Consider the following 22055-nt stretch of genomic DNA (forward strand, 5'->3'; position numbering starts at 1 on the left):
GATAAACGTCTGCTGCACCCGGGCACAGAACGAGTCTACGCGGAGCTACGGCGACAATACTGGATCCTGCGCGGACGGCAAGCCGTCAGGCATCATCAGCTTAACTGTTCCGCCTGCCAGCGCTGGAGAGCTCAACCAAAGGTGCCACAAATGGCGGATCTGCCCCCGCAGCGGCTCAGGCTCCTTTGCCCGGCCTTCTATTCGACTGGGACTGACTGCTTCGGGCCTTATTCAGTGAAGGTGGGCAGAAGAGCAGAAAAGCGCTGGGGCGTGATCTTCAAGTGCCTCACCACAAGGGCGATTCACATAGAGGTTCTGAACTCCATAGATGCGGATGCTTTTCTCCTCGCCCTTCGCCGCTTCATTGCTAGGAGGGGGCGGCCAAAGGAGGTGCTCTCCGACTGTGGCACTAACTTTCGTGGAGCTGAGAGAGAGCTCAGGGAGGCCTTCGCCGCTCTGGAGCCAAGGCTGAGGGACCAGCTAGCGGAATACCAGATAGCCTTCAGGTTCAATCCGCCGAACGCTCCTCATTTCGGGGGGGCGTGGGAGAGAGAGATACGCTCTGTTAAATCTGCCCTTCAGGTTGCTGTGGGCAACCAATCCGTGTCAGAGGACGTGCTGCACACGGTGTTGGTGGAGGTGGAGGGTATCCTGAACTCTAAGCCACTCGGCTACGTGTCAGCCGATGTGGCAGATCCGGACCCAGTCACTCCGAACATTCTCCTCATGGGGCGGCGGGATGCAGCTCTGCCTCAGGTGGCATATGCCCCAACGGACATTGGGCGACGCAGATGGAGACATTGCCAGGCGTTGGTGGACCAGTTCTGGTCCCACTTCACGAAGCACTACTTGCTGCATCTGCAGACACGGCAGAAGTGGCAGAGGTCGTCGGAGAATCTTGCAGCAGGTACTACCGTGCTGGTCGTCGACTCATCGACTCCACGAGCTCACTGGCCGATCGGGCGGGTGGTTAAGGCGATTGCTGGTCCGGACGGCTGCGTGAGGACGGCGGAGGTCCAGGTCCGAGATAGGATCTACGTAAGACCGGTGGCCAAGCTCATCCAGCTTCCCGAGCTTCAGGAGGAAGCTGAGGACACTTGAAGAATCCGTGGTCTTACACATTCACCAGTGAATGTGGGGGCGGCTGTTGTGAATTCTCCAAGTGACGGACTTGTGTTTATTTTGAAGGAAGCGGTTTACGTTGCATTAGTTTGAGTAGTTCCGCTTCCGGTTCGGCACGTAATTCTTACGATGCGTTCAGCGCCTTAATGCAGTCCTTGACAACGTAAGTTATGTTCATATCTGGAGAAAGTAGAGTATGAATATGACCTGTTATAATTACTAATGTTGTTTAGTCTGTTATATGTTTACACTCGGGTGTATGTGAGATTACCGCCGATGTTATGTTGTGGATTAGCCGTTAGCCATGTACAGTAGTAGCTAACTTCCGGTTCTGCGCACTACGTTACGGTTTATGTTGTAATGATGTCAATCAGTCAATAATCTCGAATGTGATAAGGAATTGTGACCAATACGTCCCCTTTCTGTTACATTCCAGAAACTGCCTAAAACAGCCTACACTGTTTATCCTGCCTGCTCATGATTATAATGTTGTATCTGGCTGCTCTCAAGTAAAGAGTCAAAACTCCTTGGATGACGTGTCAGCTTTCTCACCGAAGCCCTGCATCGGTCAGTCACCCTTTCTGAGTCAGCAACCGGGGGTCGTAACTTCCCCACACTACCCGATTCTTCTCATTGTGTGGGGTATATACCAAGCTTCAGGACTGCTCTCCACTTGGTAGTCTGACAACTTCACAACATAACCAGCCTTTACGAGCTTCTCGATCTCCCTCTGATAGGCAGCAGCGTGTTCTGGGGATTTGCTTAAGCGCTTCTCTGTCCCTCGCAGGAGTGGCAACACTGCTTCTGGAGTGGCTTTAAGTACAGGCATGTTCTTGACCCGAAGGAGGGGTGTGGCTTAACGCTCAGTGCAACATTAACTCTTACTGTATGTTCTTGAAGGAGTTTAACAGCTTCCTGGTCCTGTCGTGACCTGACCGCTAACTTTTCACTGCGGTAAGGGAGTACATCCGTCTGCCATAACTTTTCTACACATGAAACCAGCTCTGTGTGTGATTGTGCAGACATGAAGAGACAGTAACTTACTATAGGACTGGACTTAATGGCTTGGGCTGGTCCCTGTAAGGTCCATCCGAGGAGCGTCTTCACAGCTGCTGGCCCGCCAGGTGGTCCTAGTCTGACTGGCTCTATAGCTGTAATGAGGTGGGTGTAGTTGGTGCCAATCAGTAGTAGACTTTGTTTAGAGGTGGGAGGGGCAAACCTGACAGATGTTTATACTTCTGCTGGAGAGAGGCAACTAGATGGGAATGCTCTGCTAGACTCAGTTGCTCGGCTGTGAAGGCATGCTGGATACTGTACACCTTGTCAGGATTAGCGGCTGGAGAAATAGTGAAAGACACAGTCACCCCGTGGAGCTTCTCCACTTCCTGTCTGACTGTACGGAGAGCTAACACCTCTTTAGTTCCCTTGAGGCCCAACTGTTTGGCAGCAGACTGAAGCAGTATTGTCCTCTCAGATCCATCATCTAAAATAGCATACGTCTCTAGAGATTTGTCACCGTTTCTCAGAAACACCTTAATGATCTTCAGTAGCACTTTACAGTCATAGACTGGGCGGTCCACATACATGATTTTGTTGGCAGTGTTTACCAGGCAGTTCTCTGGTGACGGTGGAACCAGTGCCTGTTCCCCCTCTTCTCTCTCATTCACCTCATGCAGCACTAGCAGGTGTTTCTGACCACAGGTCTTACATGGAGCTTTAAGAGTGCACTTTGCAGCATGATAATTGCGTCCGCAACGCCAGCACTTATTATTCACTTTGATCCATGTCCCCTTTTGTTCTTTAGTCAAATCCTTAAAGTTGGAACAGTTGTTCAGAAAATGCTTATCATTGTCGCAATAGGGACAGTAGGCTGTGAACTTCTCCCCTTTCTTAGACTTGTTGGTTGGATATTCAGGTGCAGATGGCGCTGTTACAGTACTTGATCCTGAAGACTTCTCAGTGCTCAGGAGGATAGTAGCAGACTTACTTGAGAGGTTAGGAGCGCGTCTGGTATCAGACTTCTTGTTACATGACTCCTCTCTCTTGGGGGGCTTAATGCTGTCTTCCTGAACTTCTAGCTCATATTCCAGCCAATCAGCAAAGTCAACAAGGGTAGGAATGGCCAGCCTCAGGGGGTGGATAAATCTCTTAAAGCTGGCGTTGAGATCGTAAGGGAGTTTACTTAGCAGCCGGGAGATGTGAGAGCCACAGGTTAACTCTACTTGGCCTCTCTGCCCCAGTTGTTCTAACATGCCAACTAGGGACTGCACATTGAGGGTAAACAGTCTGAAGCTCTTAACATCACCATTGCGTATATTAGGACCGTCCATTAATTCTGCAATCCTTTGTACAGCAAGCTTGTGTGGCTGTCCATACATCTTGGTTAGAGCCAGCATTGTGTCTGTGTAGGGCTGCCAGGAGTTAGAATAGGAGTCTGCCACGAGAGAAGCTTCTTCACACTTAAGGTGGTCTGTGAGGATCTGATATTTGTATCTCTCAGTGGCATCCTCTGGTAACAGATTCTCCAAGGCGATTTTCATGCGTGTAAACTCTCTGGGGTTTGGTGATGTAAGGCTGGGTATGGTGGCCTTTGGCACCCTGTATGTGATCTCTCTTCAGGGCTCATCAGAGTAGGGAGTTCGTGGAAATGAAGAGCCTCTGCCTGCATAGGAGGGCGCACCCTGGTGAGGTGTGGCTGCATAGTATGGATCATAGGTACGACCTCCGGAAGCCGGGGGAACTCTAGGTCGAGCTAAATCTTGTGCCAGGTTTCCTTGGGAGCTGAATGTCGGATATTGTGGCTTTTGGTAGAATAAGGAATTGGTTGGGGGTTGGGAGTGTCCATAACTGCCACTGTATACTACTTGGGGTAAAGGAGGTGGTAGCAGAGGCTGATGGGTGGGGCTGCAGCATGAAACTCAGAAACTTGGCTGTTCTGCTGCCCCCAGGTGGCTTGCATCCTAGATTGGTGAAACGCCTGTTCTTGCTCCTCGACGTCCTCCAAGTTCACCGTATTGAAGCTCTGGCTAACTGGTGGTGATGGTGATCCTGTGGTTAGATGCTCTGACATTGTGGGCTCCACTGATGGTCGAAATTTACCCTACGCTGCCGGTCCACTCAGATCGTAATCAGACAAATAGGAAGGCACTGACACGTTTCGTTTGGGTCGGGGGTACGTTGTAGCTGACTCTGGGTTCTGCTTCTTCAAACAGTGAATTGTTTATCCGGCTCAAAGGACCAAAGATAGTGACAGTGCTGTGCTGGTTGGAGTGTTCAAATCGCTGTTGTGAGTCCGGTTAGAACTCCAAAGAATGAGTCGGCTGTACTTAAGCAGGGTTTATTAAGCCAACTGAACTTTACAGTTTGTCCCTTATGCACACTGGACGTCATTGGTTGTGGTTCTAAAACAGAAATAACATAATATCAGCACCTAACTACTCATACAAACACAGGTGCAGTTGCGGCATAAAGGCACAAATACGCAGTTTCCTACATGAACACTGTGGAAGTATTTTAATGCATATGGTAATCGATCATATTTACTCATATAACAAGTGGAATCATTCTTTTATTCATATGATACATTTATTCCTTTATTATCCTCAATTACATTTTATAATGTGTATTTTCCTTATATAGAACATTGAAGTTATTATTCTCCTGTTGTGTTCTTGTGTGAGGTCAGGCTGACCACTTTCCTTCCAGACTCAGACCAGATATGGGGAAAGGTTGAGACTGACGGGGCAGTGGTTAGATACGAACAGTTGTTTAGAAAATATCAGCCTGTTTGGGCGAGACAATAAGGGAAGGGCGCCTCACAGTCTCTCCTTCCTTTTATCAGTTCAGAGACTGGCCTTCAGCTTGGATCAGGTTGAATAAAACTGATTCCTAAAATGTAACAAATCAGAGTCCTCTTGTTTGCCCCCCGGAGTTAACAAGACAGCTCCTGCAAATTTGCAAGTATGGACTGTATTTTTCTTATACTTCTCCTGTAATAAACCTCATATACTCTTACTCATTCCGGGCTCTTGGTAATTCTTCTACAACAGCTCCCAGCTGCATGGTAGCAAACATGGACTGCTCATGTGAACAGCGCATGGCATCAATTAAGTGAGTGAACAGGTATATTTACCAAATAAACTGTATTACTAACTTTAACATCACTTACTTGACTTCACGCACAAACATCCAAGTGGGGTTACAAACAAACTGCAAACTAGGAAGTAAACTGCCACACTAAACTTAGGACTGCAAGAAATTCCTCTTGTTGTCTCCTCTTTCTCCCCTCTCTGGCCTGACAAGCTGCTCATGGGTAGTCTAGGCTCCGCCCCCTAAAGGGCCAGAATGTCAGTCCTTTAGGCAGCCTTTTCTACACTGGTTTTACATTGTGCCAGCGTGGGGCTATCCCTGTAGTGTTTTATTGTACTGCAGTCCGGTCAGTCCACTACCCTCTTCCTCCTCCTCCTCCTCAGTCATTTCTTTTATCTGTCCAAAAGGTAGTTATGAATTTTCTTTTTGAAAAAATTCATGGACATCTTAAAGGCAGCACATGTTGCTCTGAATCTCCCTCTGATTATTAGTTGTCATTATAGAAGTGGAAATTAGCTTTGGTAACACCCGATTCAATCACAGAGTCTGGCTTTTGGACTTGTTGCCCAAAACTGATCAGCAATACTAATCAGTCTGACCACAGTATGCATGTCCTCTTTGTGATGGTCCATCTTAGAAGCCTCCAAGCCCAGAGAAGTTGACACCACCTCAGGAAAAGCTTAACATCCGGCTTCTTTTTTGAACAGAAAACTTTGAAGTGAGATTTGTGAATGTAACCCTGTATTGTAGCACTTGACAAGGGTTCCCCACAGGGATCCGTCACCCATTGTGTTTTATCATCTATTGATGAGCACCATGACGATGAGGGAAGGTCAGTCTCAAGTTTACATCCTTGTTCTTAATGCCCTGAAATTCCTCAATTCATTGGCTTGTTTAATGACATGTGCATCGTTAGGCTTATTTTAGGGGGTCTTTAGCCACCCTAAAATTAGTTTTCTTACTGATTGTAAGAAGGTTTGTTACTAACTTTATATTACTTTTATAATTCCTTCTCAGTGATTAAGTTTTTTATATAACAGTTAAGTTTCCCTGTATTTATTGTTTCATCTCCAGGAGAGGTTTTTCTTTTAATCTCTACTAAAATTTTTACTTAACTAATTGACTCACTGTGTGAACATTAGCGGTCGCTCTGCCTCTTCAAACACAAACTGAAGTTATCATTTCTGCTCAGTCTGGTCATGATACTATGTAGACCAGTGGTGGGGATCCCTGGTCCTCAAGGCCCACAGTCCTGCAAGTTTCAGATGTTTACATGCTCCAACACACCTGATTCAAATTAATAAATCATTATGCAGAACTTGATAAGCTGCTGATTGCATTTAAATTGAATCAGGTGGGTTAATGCATGGACACACCTAAAACCAGAAGGGCTGCAGCCCTGGAGGACCAGTGCTCTCCACCCCTGGTGTAGGCTCACCATCTTTAAAGATGCCAGCTACCAGTTTAATTTCTATCATGCAGCTCTAGCGGATGCAAGTTTCTGGATAGAAATGGTGCAAAGCTGATATAAATTTTTGCTACTGTTCCAACTCACAGACACAACTACAAAGAATACTCGATGGAATCTCGTACGCAGTTCAGGATACATGCTGCTCTGGCTAAACTCAAGGCTGACCCTGGTGAAGAAGACACCCACATGTGAGGGAGTTCATCTTCATCACTGCAACACGCTCCTCACGGTGGCCTCAGCTTTTAAAACTGCATATTTTCAATGAATGGATATGTCGTTGCCATGGTGACCAAAGGATAACAGACTGTAGATACAGTGGATATTTTATAATATAAATGAATATTTAAAATGTAAATGTTTTTACACTGAGCACCAAATCTTAACTGAAGGCACAAAATTAAATGTAATTAAGATTTGTAAGAAATGTCATAAGTTTACTGAGCTCTGATTGTTGCATAAAATTAAAATTTTGAGAGAAAATCATTTAAATAGTTGGTGTAAGAAGGTTTATGCCCCACGGCTATGCATTGTGAGTAACTAGTGTCCCATTTTAGGGTAGGTGTGTAAACTATGTTAGCTTGCTACAGCCAAGGAAGTGAATCTTGGTATCTGAATGAATCAAAGTTAAACAGTGAGAAATGTTGCAATCAATCATGTGAATTTTCTGAAAACTTGACCATGTAAAAAAATATTTTTGCATGAATAAATTGCTTTTAAAAGTGCTTTTAATGTTTGTATTTACTGTTACTGACATCGGGACTCTTAAATTAGCCATTTCAGACAGGAAAACAATCTTGAAGAATTTTATATTTATTTCAAGGTATTGCATATGAGGTGATAAGGAAAGTAAATACAAATAAGAGTAAAACAATTTAATCCAACAGCAAAACATTTTTTTCTTTTTTCCAAATCCAGGTCTTGAAGATGTTCGTGACTATTTCCTGGCACAGATCCTTGGACTCTGTAGAAAACCCACAGTCTTAATAAACTTGGAAACAGCTGATATTTTTCATGAGGCTGTTAGTTTATCAGGAAAACTGTATGAAAATGGACCAACACCATGACTGCCAGAGTGGATGTAGTTTGTGATGATTCTAACTAAAACGGGGTTTAAAATGCATATCTTTGCACTACAACCCCATAACAGAAAGAAGTTCTTTAAGAAGTTGTTTTAGGACTGCAGGAGAAACCCTAATAAACAGGCATCTAAAACGACGCAGTCCAGGGCTAAGACGGGGCAGTGGGAGGGGTTACTGGAGCTGCCGCCTGCTCCTCTCTCAGCCGGCGCTTTAATAATTTCTTTTTCTTCTTCTCTTCTTTCTCAATTTCGGCCACCATTTCCAAGTACTTAGGGCTGCGGGGGTCGATGGCGTAACCAAAACGCTCCCTGGCTTGAGCCAGCAGTTTTGCCCGCCGAGCCTTCTCCTCCTTCAGCTTCTTTTTGGTCTCACTTTTTTCTCTGCGCCAGTCGGCGACCATCTTGGGCATTTTGGCCATGTTTTCTGCTATGAGTTTCTCTCTGTGATGGAAACAAAGAAAATTTAATACAACAGCGGCTGTAGTTGTGAAGTTGGTGCTTTGAAAAAACTTTTTATTTGAAATTTACTGAGCAAAGAGAACTGAAGCTGTTAAAATAGTAATTTACTGGTGTTTATACTGACCTGTAAAATTAAAACCTTTGCAAGACAAAAGTTTGGATTAGGGCTGAGTGATATTCTGACCATCCTGCTGCTTTATCTAAATGGAAAAGTATTTAATCTGATGGCAAATTTATTACAAAAGCAGAGCAATTAGCCTCAAGCTCTATTTTCAAAATTCAAGCATTTTTCCAACCTTGACAATAGTGTTTATACTGACCTGCAAATGCTATATGCTATGTATGCAAAAAATCCTTTTTAAGGACTCCCACCAGCTTTAAGCACCCTGTGGAATATAATTAACCATTTATTTCAGTCTTACTTTGGATTCATCTTATTTACAAACAACTTTAAAACATTTTTTAGCTATAGGTTAAAGAAAATTTACTTTAATAATTACTGTCACAGTCTGAGAATTTAATTTCTCATATTAAGGTAACCTGGTGTTAAATTTAACCAGTTTCTGGTAAGATATTTTACTTTACCCTGTTAACAAAAACGTATAAATTAGAAATTACTATAATATCTGTTTCTGCCTGTATCTCGTCTCAACACATCTGCTCGCTTTTCTCGTGTGTCACACGTACTTGCACACGTGTTGCAACAAAAGCTTGGGTGGACAGAACAGCTCCAACTTGAACACATACATCAGCTCCAATATCTGAGAGACCATTTTCTCCTGGTGCTTGACGAGTAAACACTTTACACCTGTTGTGCCCAAAATGCGCAATAGTCTTTGAGCCTAATTTCTTATTGATCAGATTAGTTTTCATTCAGGGAACTTGATCAGTAAATTCTGAGCAGTGGTAAATGATGCCAACTTATTGTGGTAATCACGTTCACTGCTCAGGTTCTAAGTGTGTATTTCTTAAAGAGCAATTCAAACACACATAGCGGGCTGTTGGCTTAGCCTGACTTACTTTGCTAGTCGTTTTTTAGTTTCCTCCTTCGCCTTGTCTTCTATGTTCTTCAGCATAACCTCTAGTGAGGGATGCCATTCGTTTTCTTCAGCGATAATTTCATCCAGCTGCTCATGGCTGGGCCACAGAGAAGCAGAGTCAATACCCGAAGCCGAGCCGTACCGACCGAACAGCTTCGCATCGTATTGGGCCGTTTTCTGCCACTCCGGCGTCTTCACGTTATTCTTGTCCGGGATGTAAGGTTCCCGAAGGTTCAGTTTTAGCGGTTTTGGGTTATAGCATGCTGTCTGTAACATAGATCCACGCTGATAGTTCACAGATAGTAAAGCCATCGAGGAGGAAAGTCCTTTTAAAGTCCTACATAATTCCAACGTCCTCCTACACAGCATGGAGGTCGCCATATTTCCACAGGATAGAAAGATCCCGGATGTTATTCTTCTTCTAATGGGTTTATTAATCATTAAAGATGTATTACCGCCACCTACTGGACTGGAGGGAATCGGAAGTGTAACAGGATAAACAAATAAAGAAATAGCAAATAATTTTTGCGTTTTGGCACGAATTTGATTTAAAAGAAAAAAAAAGATTACAAAATAAATTAATTAAAAGTTAAAGAGTTCACCAAAAACAACTTTTGGAGTCATTTTAAAATCTTTTCAGGCACTGAATGAAAAGCCAGAGATTTAGAATATAAATATCTTTTAGTATATAACCAAAACATTTATGAAACCTAAAAAAAATCTTTGTTTTTTAAATGTGTGTGTTTATCTCTCGTTTCAAGCTTGTGTTCATAATTTTTTTTTTAACTGTGAGATTGTTCAGATGATTGGTTTGCATATTTGATCATTTGTTTGCTTGTTTGTTCATTAATTGATATTTTTCCCCTTTATTCCACATATGACCCACATTTCTCTCTCACCCAAAAGAGTACAATTTTAGTCATGATACCCAATTTGTTTCTTTACTTCCTGTAAATCTTTCCTTTTTTGTTCAGACCAAATGTCATACTTCACATAGACTTTCAGTCTTGCATTTAAAATAAGTGCAGGGGGCCCAAGTTGACTTTGAAATGGCTGTGAGCAGGTGGGCCATAGCCAGAGCACCAAAGCAAGAATGGGGATCTGAGATGCTTTTAATACATTTGAGTATTTTGGGACCACCATGCGCAGGAATAAACCTTTGAGAAAAAAGGATTTTAGCTTTAACCTCCCAAGCTCCTTCACCCTTCCTTAACTTCTATATTTAATTTCCTTTCAGAAAGTTTGGATAGAACAAATGGAGTTGCTCTGAAGTGCAGCACTTACAGAGACAGATGTCATTGCTTTTGTATTATGGGAGCGTGCAGAGCTCTCCATCGTCATTAAAGATTTAGGGTTCCCATGGCAGGAGTAGCACTAGACTGAAGGTGGGGGTGGGCATGACAGAGGCTTAATTTGGCTTAGGAGCGATCCTGTGCCAAGCCAGCAGCTTTAGGGATCACATCAACGTCAGTCACAGGCAAATAGGCTTGTTAACAGTTAGACGATAAGGAAATGGCAAGATGACAGAACTATTTCTGAGTGAGGATGTGAGTAGGAGGGATGGATGCTGTGATGAGACATGTTTAGGGAAGTTATATAGAACACACTCACCTGATTTGATTATCTTTTGCAAAGTAAATCAGTGTTTCCAGACAAATTAAATTTGTGCAAAATAGTTTATTTCTAGTGTAATAGTGTTGCAGGGTACTTGCTGATAGGTTTAGGAAAACTTAAGCACGACATGTTGGCCTTGAACATCATCTAAGCCACCATTACAGGTCAGAATATAAGGGTGCATGTCTCAAAAACAAATTACATATCTTTTAAAAGAAGTTTGTTCTTCTATTTAAATGACAGGAATTGTACTTTCTTCAATGACCATTTTCTCTTTGTTCCTATTTCATGCTTTCATCAGTGCTGTTGTGGTTCAAATACCCAGACAAGGTGTCTTTACCTCCTAATACACCACACATACTCTTACACTAACTCTTACCTAATGAACTTGAAAACAAACTTTCAGCCTCAAACTCAAACAAGTCCTAAGTCTGGAGTGTGGATGTTCTGCTGGACAATAAGCTAGACTGGAAATGTAACCCTGAGGCTGTTTGTAAGATGGGTAAAAGTAGACTACTTTTTGAGTAAGCCCACATCCTTTAGTGTTTGGGGAGAGCTTTTGCATATCTTCTACACGTTTGTGGTGGAGAGTACAATTTATTTGCAACCATCTGTTTGTGCAGCAAATTCAGACTCTATGATTCCAGGAAACAAACAGTGAAAGTAGACTGATTTTGGGATTGTTTTAGAACTGATGGAGCTGATCATGCAGAGAAGAGTGTTGCAAAGTTGCTAATGGATAACACATCACACCCTCTACTAAAGTAATCAACCCTTTAAAACCTGATGTATCATATTTATAACATACAGTTTCTAAGACCTGTTTCATCACCATTTGGTAAAACCTTGTCTCAAAATCCTGTCTTCTGCCCCCAGTGGATACCTTTAAAACTACAGTAATTCTTATTTCATGGTACTGTACATGTATGCAATTATTTATTATTTATTTTTTTATTTTTTACATTTTGTTAAAGGGCCAAATAGTCTTATGATAAACAAAAAATAGAATTTTCTGTCCGTTATTCCTTGTGCCAGCCTTTAAGGGGTTAGTGTTGGTATTATTAATTTTACAATCAGTACATCCTTGGACTTCGATCGAACTTTAATAATTTCTACATGAAAAATATATGGTTGCAGTACACATAAATATGGATATGGATATTTCTATTAGCATGAAATACCTCTTGTATCATTATATGTTGCAGCTATTCGAAAGGGCTTGATTGCTTTCAGTGCCAAGGAAACAATTAAATATACATAAAATAATTAACATTTTTTAAAAAATATTTCAGCCCTCCATCTTGGAAGTAGTAAAATTCATTTCACATCTAAACATTTGCCGGAAAAACTAAAACAAATCAATAAAATAACCTTTAAAATGAACTTATTCTTTTCCAAACAAAACTGAGTGTAAATAAATCCTGTAAATTTCAAGGAAAAACTCATTTGACTCAAGCAGGACACAGCAGATAAATATCAGCCAATGCCATCAGTTGGCATTTCAGTTCAGCTCAATTAATTAATTTTGTCCTCATTCCTGAAGTTTGAAATTTAATCTGAAACACACACACACATATATATACAGTATCTCACAGAAGTGAGTACACCCCTCACATTTTTGCAAATATTTTATTATATCTTTTCATGGGTCAACACTAAAGAAATTAAACTTTGATATATACTACACCAAACGATAGAAACTAAACTTTAATATCCTGTATGTCAAAGTTTAATTTCTATAGTGTTGTCCCATGAAGAGATATAATAAAATATTTGCAAAAATGTGAGGGGTGTACTCACTTCTGTGAGATACAGTATATGTGAAAATTAAGTATATTCCAAACATTTTTTTAAATATTCAGCTTTAACCTTTTAGACCAATGGCCTCAAACTGTCTTTTAACAATCTTTTACTTGTTACAAAATTAGTTGTTGAATCTAATTAAAATTTATCAGCATTATTGTTTTTTGTTTGTTTGTATGTTTGTTTGTTTGTTTGTTCTACAAATAGTTCTGGCACTTGCCAACACTGTAAATAAGAATTTGTTCTTAATGTTTTGCCTGGTAAAATAAAGGTTAAATTAAACTGAATCAAAGCTGCAAGGTGCTAAGCCACTTGGAAAGTGAGGCAACACCAAACCATGACACTTCCACCTCCGTGCTTCCCAGCAAGGCTGAAGATGTTCCTCTGAGAAGATGTTTGGTGACAAATTTTATCAAAACATCCTTGCTTATGTGCATTATTGGACCCCTGTAGTTTTGCTCTATCTTACATTATTTTACCAGAACATCCCCCAGTGTCTCCATTGACACCTTCCCTTCTTGTAGTTGTAGTTCCTTAAGATGTTATAATTTATTTCAGATCCTCAAAAGACATTTCATTTGGTCAATTTCAATGGCTACAGCTGTATATATGATGTTGAAGAGGATTTTAACAAGACAACAGAGATGGACTGTTTCATTGAACGATGTCATACAAGAGAAAAGTTGGAAAAATCACAGCAAAAAGCAAAGTCTTTAAGTAGAAAACAACAAGAGCAAAAAGAAACAACAGAGGTCTAAATTATTATGTTTTGTGACACAGTATAGTAAAACAACATAACAAATAAGGAGGATCATAAAATCCAAAGTGAATCCCTTCAATCACTGTTTTCTGAGCCATTTTCATTCTCATTTAGACTTTGAAGAAAAACATGTGCCGGAGGGAAAAAATAAATAAATAAATAAAATCCTTTTAAACGCAGAAGTTGAAATCATTGTAGAAATGTGGTGAAAAACAATCTCTTCCCGGATGTGATCACATCAAGGACAATATCAGATAAGATATTTTGCTAATTGGAACAACACATATGTTGTATTTAAAGACTGGAGTGTCCATGTGGATGTTTCCATGTTGGACACACCAAGAGAAGACTGAAGGACAGGGTTGCCATATGGACATAAAACACAGATTACACTGATGGCATCACATTATAAACTGGACATGATTATCCAAACGTTGTTGGGCTGGAAGTCACTGAGAGGAGCATCAGAGGAGGTGATGGTCTACAAATGCTGCTGCAATAGAAAACCTTTTGGATTGTACAGATGAAAGCAACATACCCTGGACTCAGTGATGAAAAGGACTTCTCTCCTTTTTGTTTTGTAAATCTTTGGTGAAATGGTGTAGGATCTTTATGTGGTCAATGTAAAAATAAAGATGGAGTTTTATAAGTTTTATTCTCCATTAAATTTCTTGTAAGTTTATTTATTTATTCCCCTTTTCTTTTTTTTTCCTTTTCCAAGTTCTTTCATTTCCTTGTCTGTTAACCAATAAGCTTGCAGATGGGTGTGGTTTGGCTAACTTCTGAGCTTTAACACAGGTGTGTGAGCCACAGCAGGCACTGACTATGATGAAGACCTAGTTGGTCACAGCCTCTTGATATTTATTTATTTATTTTTTAATTGCGATGTAAAAAATAAAAGCTTTTAATAATGTTGAATCAACTCAAATAAGTGCTATGATCATTTTTGTAGGCCAAATGCTCTTTCAAGTAAAGTATTTTAAAGTAATTGCTATCATATGATCATTGATTTTGATCCCAATTCTTCACTTAAACTGATTTTTTGTTGAAAAATGACGAGTGGTTTCACTTATTAGTTACATTTAAGGATATAAGAGAGCAAAAATGTGTGATTTTATGTCATTTTTCTATTTAAAATTCTTGAATTAGTATGGTTGAGATCTGATTAATGTGAAAATACAAATACATTTTATGACAATATTTCAGATAGTGTACATAATGGGGCTGAAAAATTATATCTTAAAATAATGATCAATGATCAAGAAAACTAATGCCTGAGATGGGAAAATGTGTTTTTCTGATAGTTTAATATATCCTTAATGATGTGGGATATGTAATAATACATTTTGGTAAATGGTAAATTTGGTAAAAGTTTTTCACTTTAAACAAGAGGCCATGCATCTAATTAAAAATATTTATTTTAGGTTTGTAGATCTCTGAATCATTTTCTAAACTCAAAGGCAACCTTTTTCAGAAGGTATTAGGTGTTCTTAAAATCATAATAACGCCACAAACTTTTTTTCCATGTGACATATCTGTTTACTGAAGGTATCAACACTGTAGTAAAATGTCAGTTTTTCTGAGTCATATGTTTAAGTATCTCACAGATATCTTTATCAGAGATGATCAAATGTCTGCATGTCCAAATATTTAAAAAAACCAAATAATTTCCTCTACATTACATATTTCTTTACATGACTGAACATGCACGTGCTCGGATAGAGCCAAGCTTTGGTTTTGCCCTGTCTTTTGAAGCAATTTGCCAAGCCAGCATTACAATTTGTTGACACAAAGAAGCAATCATAATAAACTGAGTCTAAATGATCCACCCTTTTGTTGGCCTTGAACAATGACAGGGTTTTACTCTGAATTTTGGCACCAACAATCAGATTTGTCAGCCTCTCTCCAGAACAAGAGCTGAGAACCAAATCCAAATAAAAGGGAGTGGAGCCTTAAAATATCTCCATTTCCTGGTAATGACAGCACACTGTAGCTACACTGGAAAAAAAGAAAAAAAAGAGGGGCGGGGGAAGCCTCCTCGGTGAGTCGAGTCCCCACGGTGCTGGTGATAAATTGCAGCTTTCTGCAAGAACACCGCACCTAAATTAATAATCTAAAGGTAACTAATGTTGTCCTTGGCAACAGGGATATTAATTGCCCACAGAAAACCTAAGCTTCCCTCCCAAACATTTGAAATCCGCACATCTGTGTTGCATTACTGATTTCTAAATCTGAACTTAAAATAAGACCATTGTGCTCACTACAATGCATTGTGGGGATTTTGTTTTTCAGCTGGAGCTTAAGTCATGGCTGCGATCACTCTTGCAGCTCCCTGCACGCTGCTTTTTAAACACCCAAACTGCCCCCCACTAATGTTAAACTTGGACTTAGCCCAGTTAAGAACTGCCAGCGTAAGCAGTCTGTAAAGGAGGCTGGGGGTGGTGGAGCTATTCTTTTTTTTTAGGGTGGGGGGGGCTCAAGGGAAAACGGAGGGCAGAGGAAGGTGGAGAGCGTTCAGCAGGGAGCAGCAGAGTATTTTACAATAATGGATGTAGCGCGTATCCATTTATGGATGTGACCAGAGCGTAGCTGAGGCTGTGAAAAAATGCAGATGTGGGGGATGTGGATGTTGCTTTCTGAGAGTTTTATTCACCAGGGCATCGAGGTGATGGAGAGACGAGAGTAGTGAACCAGTGTAACCACCAAGGAGCTTTTATTTCTGCTCACTTTGCAGCAAAGAGCGCAGCACAAATGGCAAGTTGGGACTCCCTCGACTGCCATTTGCATTTCCTGCCACGTTGTGGCTGTTACATTTTAACAAAATTATCTTGGATCACAAATCTTTATATCTCACGCTCATGTAAGCACCTGAGGAGAAAAACATCCCTATAAACATATACGCACACTGGGTTTACATAAGGATTTGGCATTTGTTCCTAGTCTGTGATGGCACCAGATTCCCGGGGTGGTAAACAACTGTGCCATCCTCTGCCCATGATGCATTAAGAGTTTCCTTTTAACAAATGATGAAGCAGCCCTGGGGAAATGAACAGATTGCAGTTTATGAAAAATACGTGTCGTTTCTGACAAATTTGCAAACAACAGCGATAACGTCCTCGAAATGTTTAGCTATGACAAAGCTCATCACGTCTCTGAGTCCTCAGGCCTTTAAAGCCCAGCCCAGGGTCCTAATGAGATGATGAATGGGAGCATACGGAGTGATGGAGGCTCTCGATCCACCGGTGGCTACTAATTTAAGGGGAGATTCATCAAACGTGGGCTGCCCTCAGATACAGCCTCATAAAACATTGCTGGGGTCCGGTGAAGATGAATGGAGGTAATTATCATCTCTACCTGTTCACGTCCCTCCGTGTGGCTTCCCGGAGTTCACGGGCTCGTAATCTGTCTGCATGAGAAGCAGATGTTTAAATCAACCTCTTCTTTTTACTGTTAGAGCTCTATTGAATCTGAAGTGTGATGGTCAAACATTACACTAATGCAGCAGTATTGTTGAAATCATCAGACACAAAAGGGGCCTCACTGAATGCCTCATTCTGCACTTACTGGCACCAAATGATCTAATCACTCAGCTTTCTCCTCTGACATATTCAGACTGTAAGCGCAACCGCTATCAACAAGACTATTACTGTTTGCACTTCCAGTTGGCATTGTTGTAAATGTCAGTGATTTCCATGAAACCACCTCCCAGAGGCGCTGAATGTGCTGCCAAATGACCAGAATACTGACCCCTGCTGGAGCAGTTAGAGTCAGTGTGACACTTTCATGTCATTTTCAAAGCCACCTTTACAGACTTCCACTTGAGTTAGCAAAAGACTGAAGGTTTTAACGCTGGATATCTGCAGGCTTTACCTACAGAGCTGATCTTCTGTCTGCAGCTTTGTTTTCTTAACATGGCAAAGATTTTAAGGGTTTTAAATTCTGTTAAACTTTTAAAAATCAGACCAGAAAAGTGTAGCAGTAAGATGAGCTGCTACAAGCTGCATGCTGAGCTAACATCATTTCACATCTATGTTGTCACTGAGTTGCACAAAGTGTCATGGTGTGTGGATTTGGTTCTGTTTTGTTGCTTACGGTCCTTAGTTTTAATTTAGGCTTTGCTGAGTTTAGATTGAGTTTTCTGTGTTTGTGATTTACACTCACCAGCCACTTTATCAGGTCTACCTGTACAACTGCTTGTTACAAATGTCTAATCATCCAATCACATGGCAGCAACTCAATTAGTCGTGTAGACATGAAGACGACTTGATGAAGTTCAAACTGAGCATCAGGAAGAGGAAGAAAGAGGATTTAAGTGACTTTGAATGTAGCATGGTTGTTAGTCTGAGTTATTCAGAAACTGCTGATCTACTGGGATTTTCACCCACAACCATTTCTAGGGGTGACAGAGGATGGTCTGACAAAGAGAAAATATCCATTGTTGATGTGAGATGTCAGTGGACAATGGGCAGACTGGTTGGAAATGATAGAAAGGCAACATAAAGTAAAAAGAGCGCTGGTTCCAACCTCGGTATGCAGAATAACATAACTTATAATAGCAGCCGAAGACTTTGCAGGTGCCACTTGTATCAGCTAAGAATGTTACCTGGTCTGAACATGACAATGAGTTCACTGGACTCCAGTGGCCTCCACAGCCACCAGATCTTAATCCAATAGAGCAGCCTTGGGATGTGGTGGAACAGGAGATTCTCATCATGGATGTGCAGCCGACAAATCCAGGTTCAACCTGGTAGTAGCAAGGCACATCTAAAAAAGTGGCCAGTGAGTGTGTTTTGTTTTTTTGGTTGTTGTTTTTTTTCTTTTGTTTCTTTTGGTCTTGGGTCTCTCATTTCATAATTCTGTGGTTAAAATGCAGCCGCTCTCAGGACTACAGATGATTTATTAAGACCACCGCTTTACATTTTCTTCACTCTATCACAATTACTGCAAATGTTTCTTCCACATAGATCATCATTTGATGCTGACTCTTAGTCTGGGTCATAAAACTTCCTCCTCAGTGTTTCAGCTCTACGGGTGGTTATGCTCACATTTCATTCATCATAACATGAAACTCTCAGCTGGATGCTTTGTTCTTACTGCAGCAAATCTTTTTTAAAGCTCTTTCTTAAAGCTTTAAAAATTACATATCATTAGTGTGGCACATCCTTCATTGAAAACAGATCATACCTTTTAAAATACGACCAGCACACCATCCTCCAAGCAACCACTCCAACAGGTGGGAAGATCCTGGTGGACTGATTAAGGACAGTGCTTTCAAGCAAGTCTTCAACAACCCCTCATTTCTCTATACAGTGCTAGGATAAACAGAAAATGGCTGCAATGATGTACTGAAATCAGCTAAATAAATAGAAAAAGTGGACTTTGTATGATTCCACATAGCCTGACAGTCAATATTTAGAAAGAACAGTTTTCTATTAATTTCTTTAAGTAGTCTTAAGGAATAGTTCTCCAGGACTCTACTTTGGATGTTTCTGCCTTTTGTTCTGTTTTCTGTCAAGATGATCCCTCACTGCTTCAGTAACATGGAGGTTGGGGTTTTGGGGAGGATTCGTCCTTCAGACTTGGTGTTACTGATTTTCAGCCCGGTACCGCTGCCTTTTGTCCCCATTTTCCTTCCATAAGAATGACTTCTTGACAGCCTCTTTGGGAATCACCTTGTTGGTTCAAACAAACTGTTTTACATCTCTCAAACTGTATTCTGTCATTTTTCATAGATGCAACTAAAGAAATGAGAGAAAATCATGTGACATTAACAGGCTGCAACTAACAAACCATCTAAAGATCTTTGCTGTTTTCTGTTACATGTCAACATGATAGTTTTATCCCTTAAGTTGGAAGCATTTTTATCCTTGAATAATTAATAAATCCAGGTTAAGGTGATTCACAAAAATAAAACAAACAAAAAAGCTGAAATATCTTCTGGATAAGATTTGCTCAAGATCACTTTAAAAGATTACAAGAAAGGGTGCAAAATGTTTAATAATAGCTGGCTTTGAACTTTTGCGCACATTACTTGGTTAGTGTTAGAAAATGATCCTCAAGTACTTTCTTTTTGACCTTTAATGGACCATTATGCTGATTGTCTGGTTGGTTACAATGACACTTTACTTCGCTCTCCAATGGCATTACTTATTATATACTTATTATAAATCCAAAATAATTAATAAATTCTTTGTTCTCCACAATCACGTTAATAGATGCAATTTTAATACTTTAGATCAGCAGCTCTCCACCTGGGTCAGCATATTCTTTAACCATAATTATTGCTTGTTACAAACTGCCTGATCAAACCATCCATGAGGTTTTTGTACTTTCTCACTGCAGCTTGTTGGAAGGTGAAGATAGACCAACGACCTACATCCAAATTCAACTCATTTGTCATCACTTTACAAGCCACGCCCACTAACACTGACCTTGCTTATTACCAAGTGGCACCTTCGGCCGGTAAAATGTGAAGACTATGCGGAAGTGCAAAAGATTGCAGTTCACCCCTCATCTGCTAAGGGTCTGGCTCCAAAACAGAGCAAATCCCCATAGACTCCCATGTTAAAAAGACCAACTTCACAGCAGAAATAAACATGTTTAAAGCCTGGTACAAAAAAACATTTTAGGATTAGCAGGTCAAGTTTACCTTCATGACAACTGTGAGGGGGTGAATTTTTTTATAACTCATCCGTTTGGATGTTATTTAATTTTGAAATTCAGCATAATTAGGGGCGTGCCCTTTTGACTGACAGGTATCCAATATCCGCTGTAAGAAGGGAGAATGTAGCGCAACCTCGGTTTTTAGCCACCTAACAGTGCGCCTTAGCTTTTGCCCGCCTACCTCCTTTAGCTGGTTAGCTCAGTTAGCTTTTAGCTACAGGCAGCTTGTAGTTTGATGGGTGTCAATCATCCACCCCCACTCTCACAGTCTCCCTCTCAGCTCCACTTCTTTGCCCATTTTTGGATTTTCCAGGAATAATGACACGCGTGACGCTGCCAAGATGGCGCCAAACCGGTGACGTAATGGAGGCTCCGTCAATCTTTTATATACAATCTATGCTCATTATCCAGACCATAACCAGTCAAATTTGGGGGTTATTAGTCAAAAGTACTTTTGTTTGTAGGACATCCTTCTATTGTGAATCCTGGAGTGTTGGGTCTCGGTTGTTTAGGAACCTTCCTAACTGAGTGAAATGACCCAGAACTATCTAAGCAGTGGCCATAAGAGATGTGAGAATTGTCCACTTACTAATGAAAGGAGCTCCAGTACTTCCTTTATTAGCTCCTTTAGCAATGAATACACCAGACCACACTTTATAAAAACAAAAACATTTCTTATGGCTGCAACTATCGAACAGATGTTTAATTATGTTTATCCAGCTATGTAACTGTGACTCAAGAAAAATATGAGGACCATGGGATGAGTGTGAGCAGCCTGTGACAACAAGATGTTCCATTTTGGAGACTTTTCCTTCCTTTAGTAATTATGATCCTGGATAATGAAGTGATATATTGTGTCTTTACTTACTAATGATATATAATCTCAGTAGCATTGTGATCAGCTTGTATTAAATGAAGTATACAAAGCACTTTCTGGATAATATTTACTGAAATCTGTGGTGTCAGTGCTTCATCTAAGTTTCTTCTACCACCATTTCCTAACCCGGTGATGTTTACCAACAAGGTCAACACAAAAGAGCTCAGAAAAACATAAATGTCAGTGGCACAGATCAACATTAATTATTTAAGTGAACAAGGGTCTGTGTTCCTCATCAGAAAGGTCTGTGGTTTGAGCTGCTATTTTTAACCTTCGAGAACTTTGAACCCTGACCTCAGCGCTACGTAGCACATACTCATGTTAGGATATCTACACACACTTGACTCTCCTCCCATTTTGGAGATTTTTGGGGCACTTGGTAGTACAGAGAGGAAACTTAAAAGGGAGGAGGGATGTTTGTGGCACCAGCCTGGCGCAGACATCATTCCCGTTGCTCCCTTAGCTGCGCCGGCACCATCTGTCATCTGCGTGAACATCTGCAAACCCAAGGTGCCCTTGTCACCCAATGTTAGAGCAGTATGTTTGGCTTTTCCATTAAGGAAACCTGGAGTGATTCGCCCGAACAAAACCTATTAGACTGGATAGTGTAGTGGTGAATCAGCTGGGTTGCTGAGGCACATTAAATAGTAGGATTCCTCCTCAGGCAACATTGCCCGCCTGTCTAGCATGTCTGGCTAGCATGTCTGGCTAGCATGACATCTCATCTACTAACTGCCTGACAATTTGGCCTGAGTCTGCCGCTTTCTTTATGAGCTTTGGCTCCTCCACATTTCTTCCTCTGTCTGTCTGATTCTGCTGCAAAACAGATGGCTTCACCCCATTCTCATTTTTAATCTTACTCTTCTTTTTGCACTTGAGGTTATGATCAAAAAAATTGAAATAAAATTCTGGACTCCAGGAGATTTGACAACTATGCAATTTATACTTCATCCCATAATGAAACTGAACAAAGGCAGCTGGAGAGATATTTATTTCTAGGTTTATTTTCTAGAACTGAGTCGATGCTGCATATTTGGTTCTAGTGAAGATGTTTCCACGGCGGCAGATGGACTGTTTTT

General features: G+C 40.9%; 2 protein-coding genes across 2 annotated transcripts in view; one reads left to right on the forward strand and one right to left on the reverse strand.

Annotated features, from left to right (window-relative positions):
* Window positions 1–7405, forward strand: part of zgc:158403 (tetratricopeptide repeat protein 39A) — a 30867-nt gene extending 23462 nt beyond the window's left edge. The window contains exon 18 of the mRNA XM_041997013.1: window positions 6769–7405. Within this exon, the coding sequence (XP_041852947.1) occupies window positions 6769–6874 (106 nt within the window). The 3' untranslated portion in view covers window positions 6875–7405. The remainder of the gene's footprint in view (window positions 1–6768) is intronic.
* Window positions 7406–7474: 69 nt separating this feature from the next.
* On the reverse strand, window positions 7475–9662 carry gadd45gip1 (growth arrest and DNA-damage-inducible, gamma interacting protein 1). Its single transcript, XM_041997060.1, has 2 exons — window positions 9240–9662; window positions 7475–8201 (listed from the first exon to the last, which is right to left on the reverse strand). Exons 1-2 carry the CDS (start codon window positions 9638–9640, stop codon window positions 7910–7912), a joined length of 693 nt encoding a protein of 230 aa, XP_041852994.1. The 5' UTR covers window positions 9641–9662; the 3' UTR covers window positions 7475–7909.
* Between the last annotated feature and the right edge of the window lie 12393 nt (window positions 9663–22055).

This window comes from Melanotaenia boesemani, chromosome 2, assembly GCF_017639745.1.
Source record: "Melanotaenia boesemani isolate fMelBoe1 chromosome 2, fMelBoe1.pri, whole genome shotgun sequence".
Taxonomy (NCBI): domain Eukaryota; kingdom Metazoa; phylum Chordata; class Actinopteri; order Atheriniformes; family Melanotaeniidae; genus Melanotaenia; species Melanotaenia boesemani.

Coding starts and splice junctions, on each gene's coding strand:
- gadd45gip1 (XM_041997060.1), bottom strand. CDS start 9,640: ATGGCGACCTCCATGCTGTGTAGGAGGACGTTGGAATTATGTAGGACT. Junction 8,202..9,239: donor ACTAAAAAACGACTAGCAAA/GTAAGTCAGGCT, acceptor TTTCCATCACAG/AGAGAAACTCATAGCAGAAA.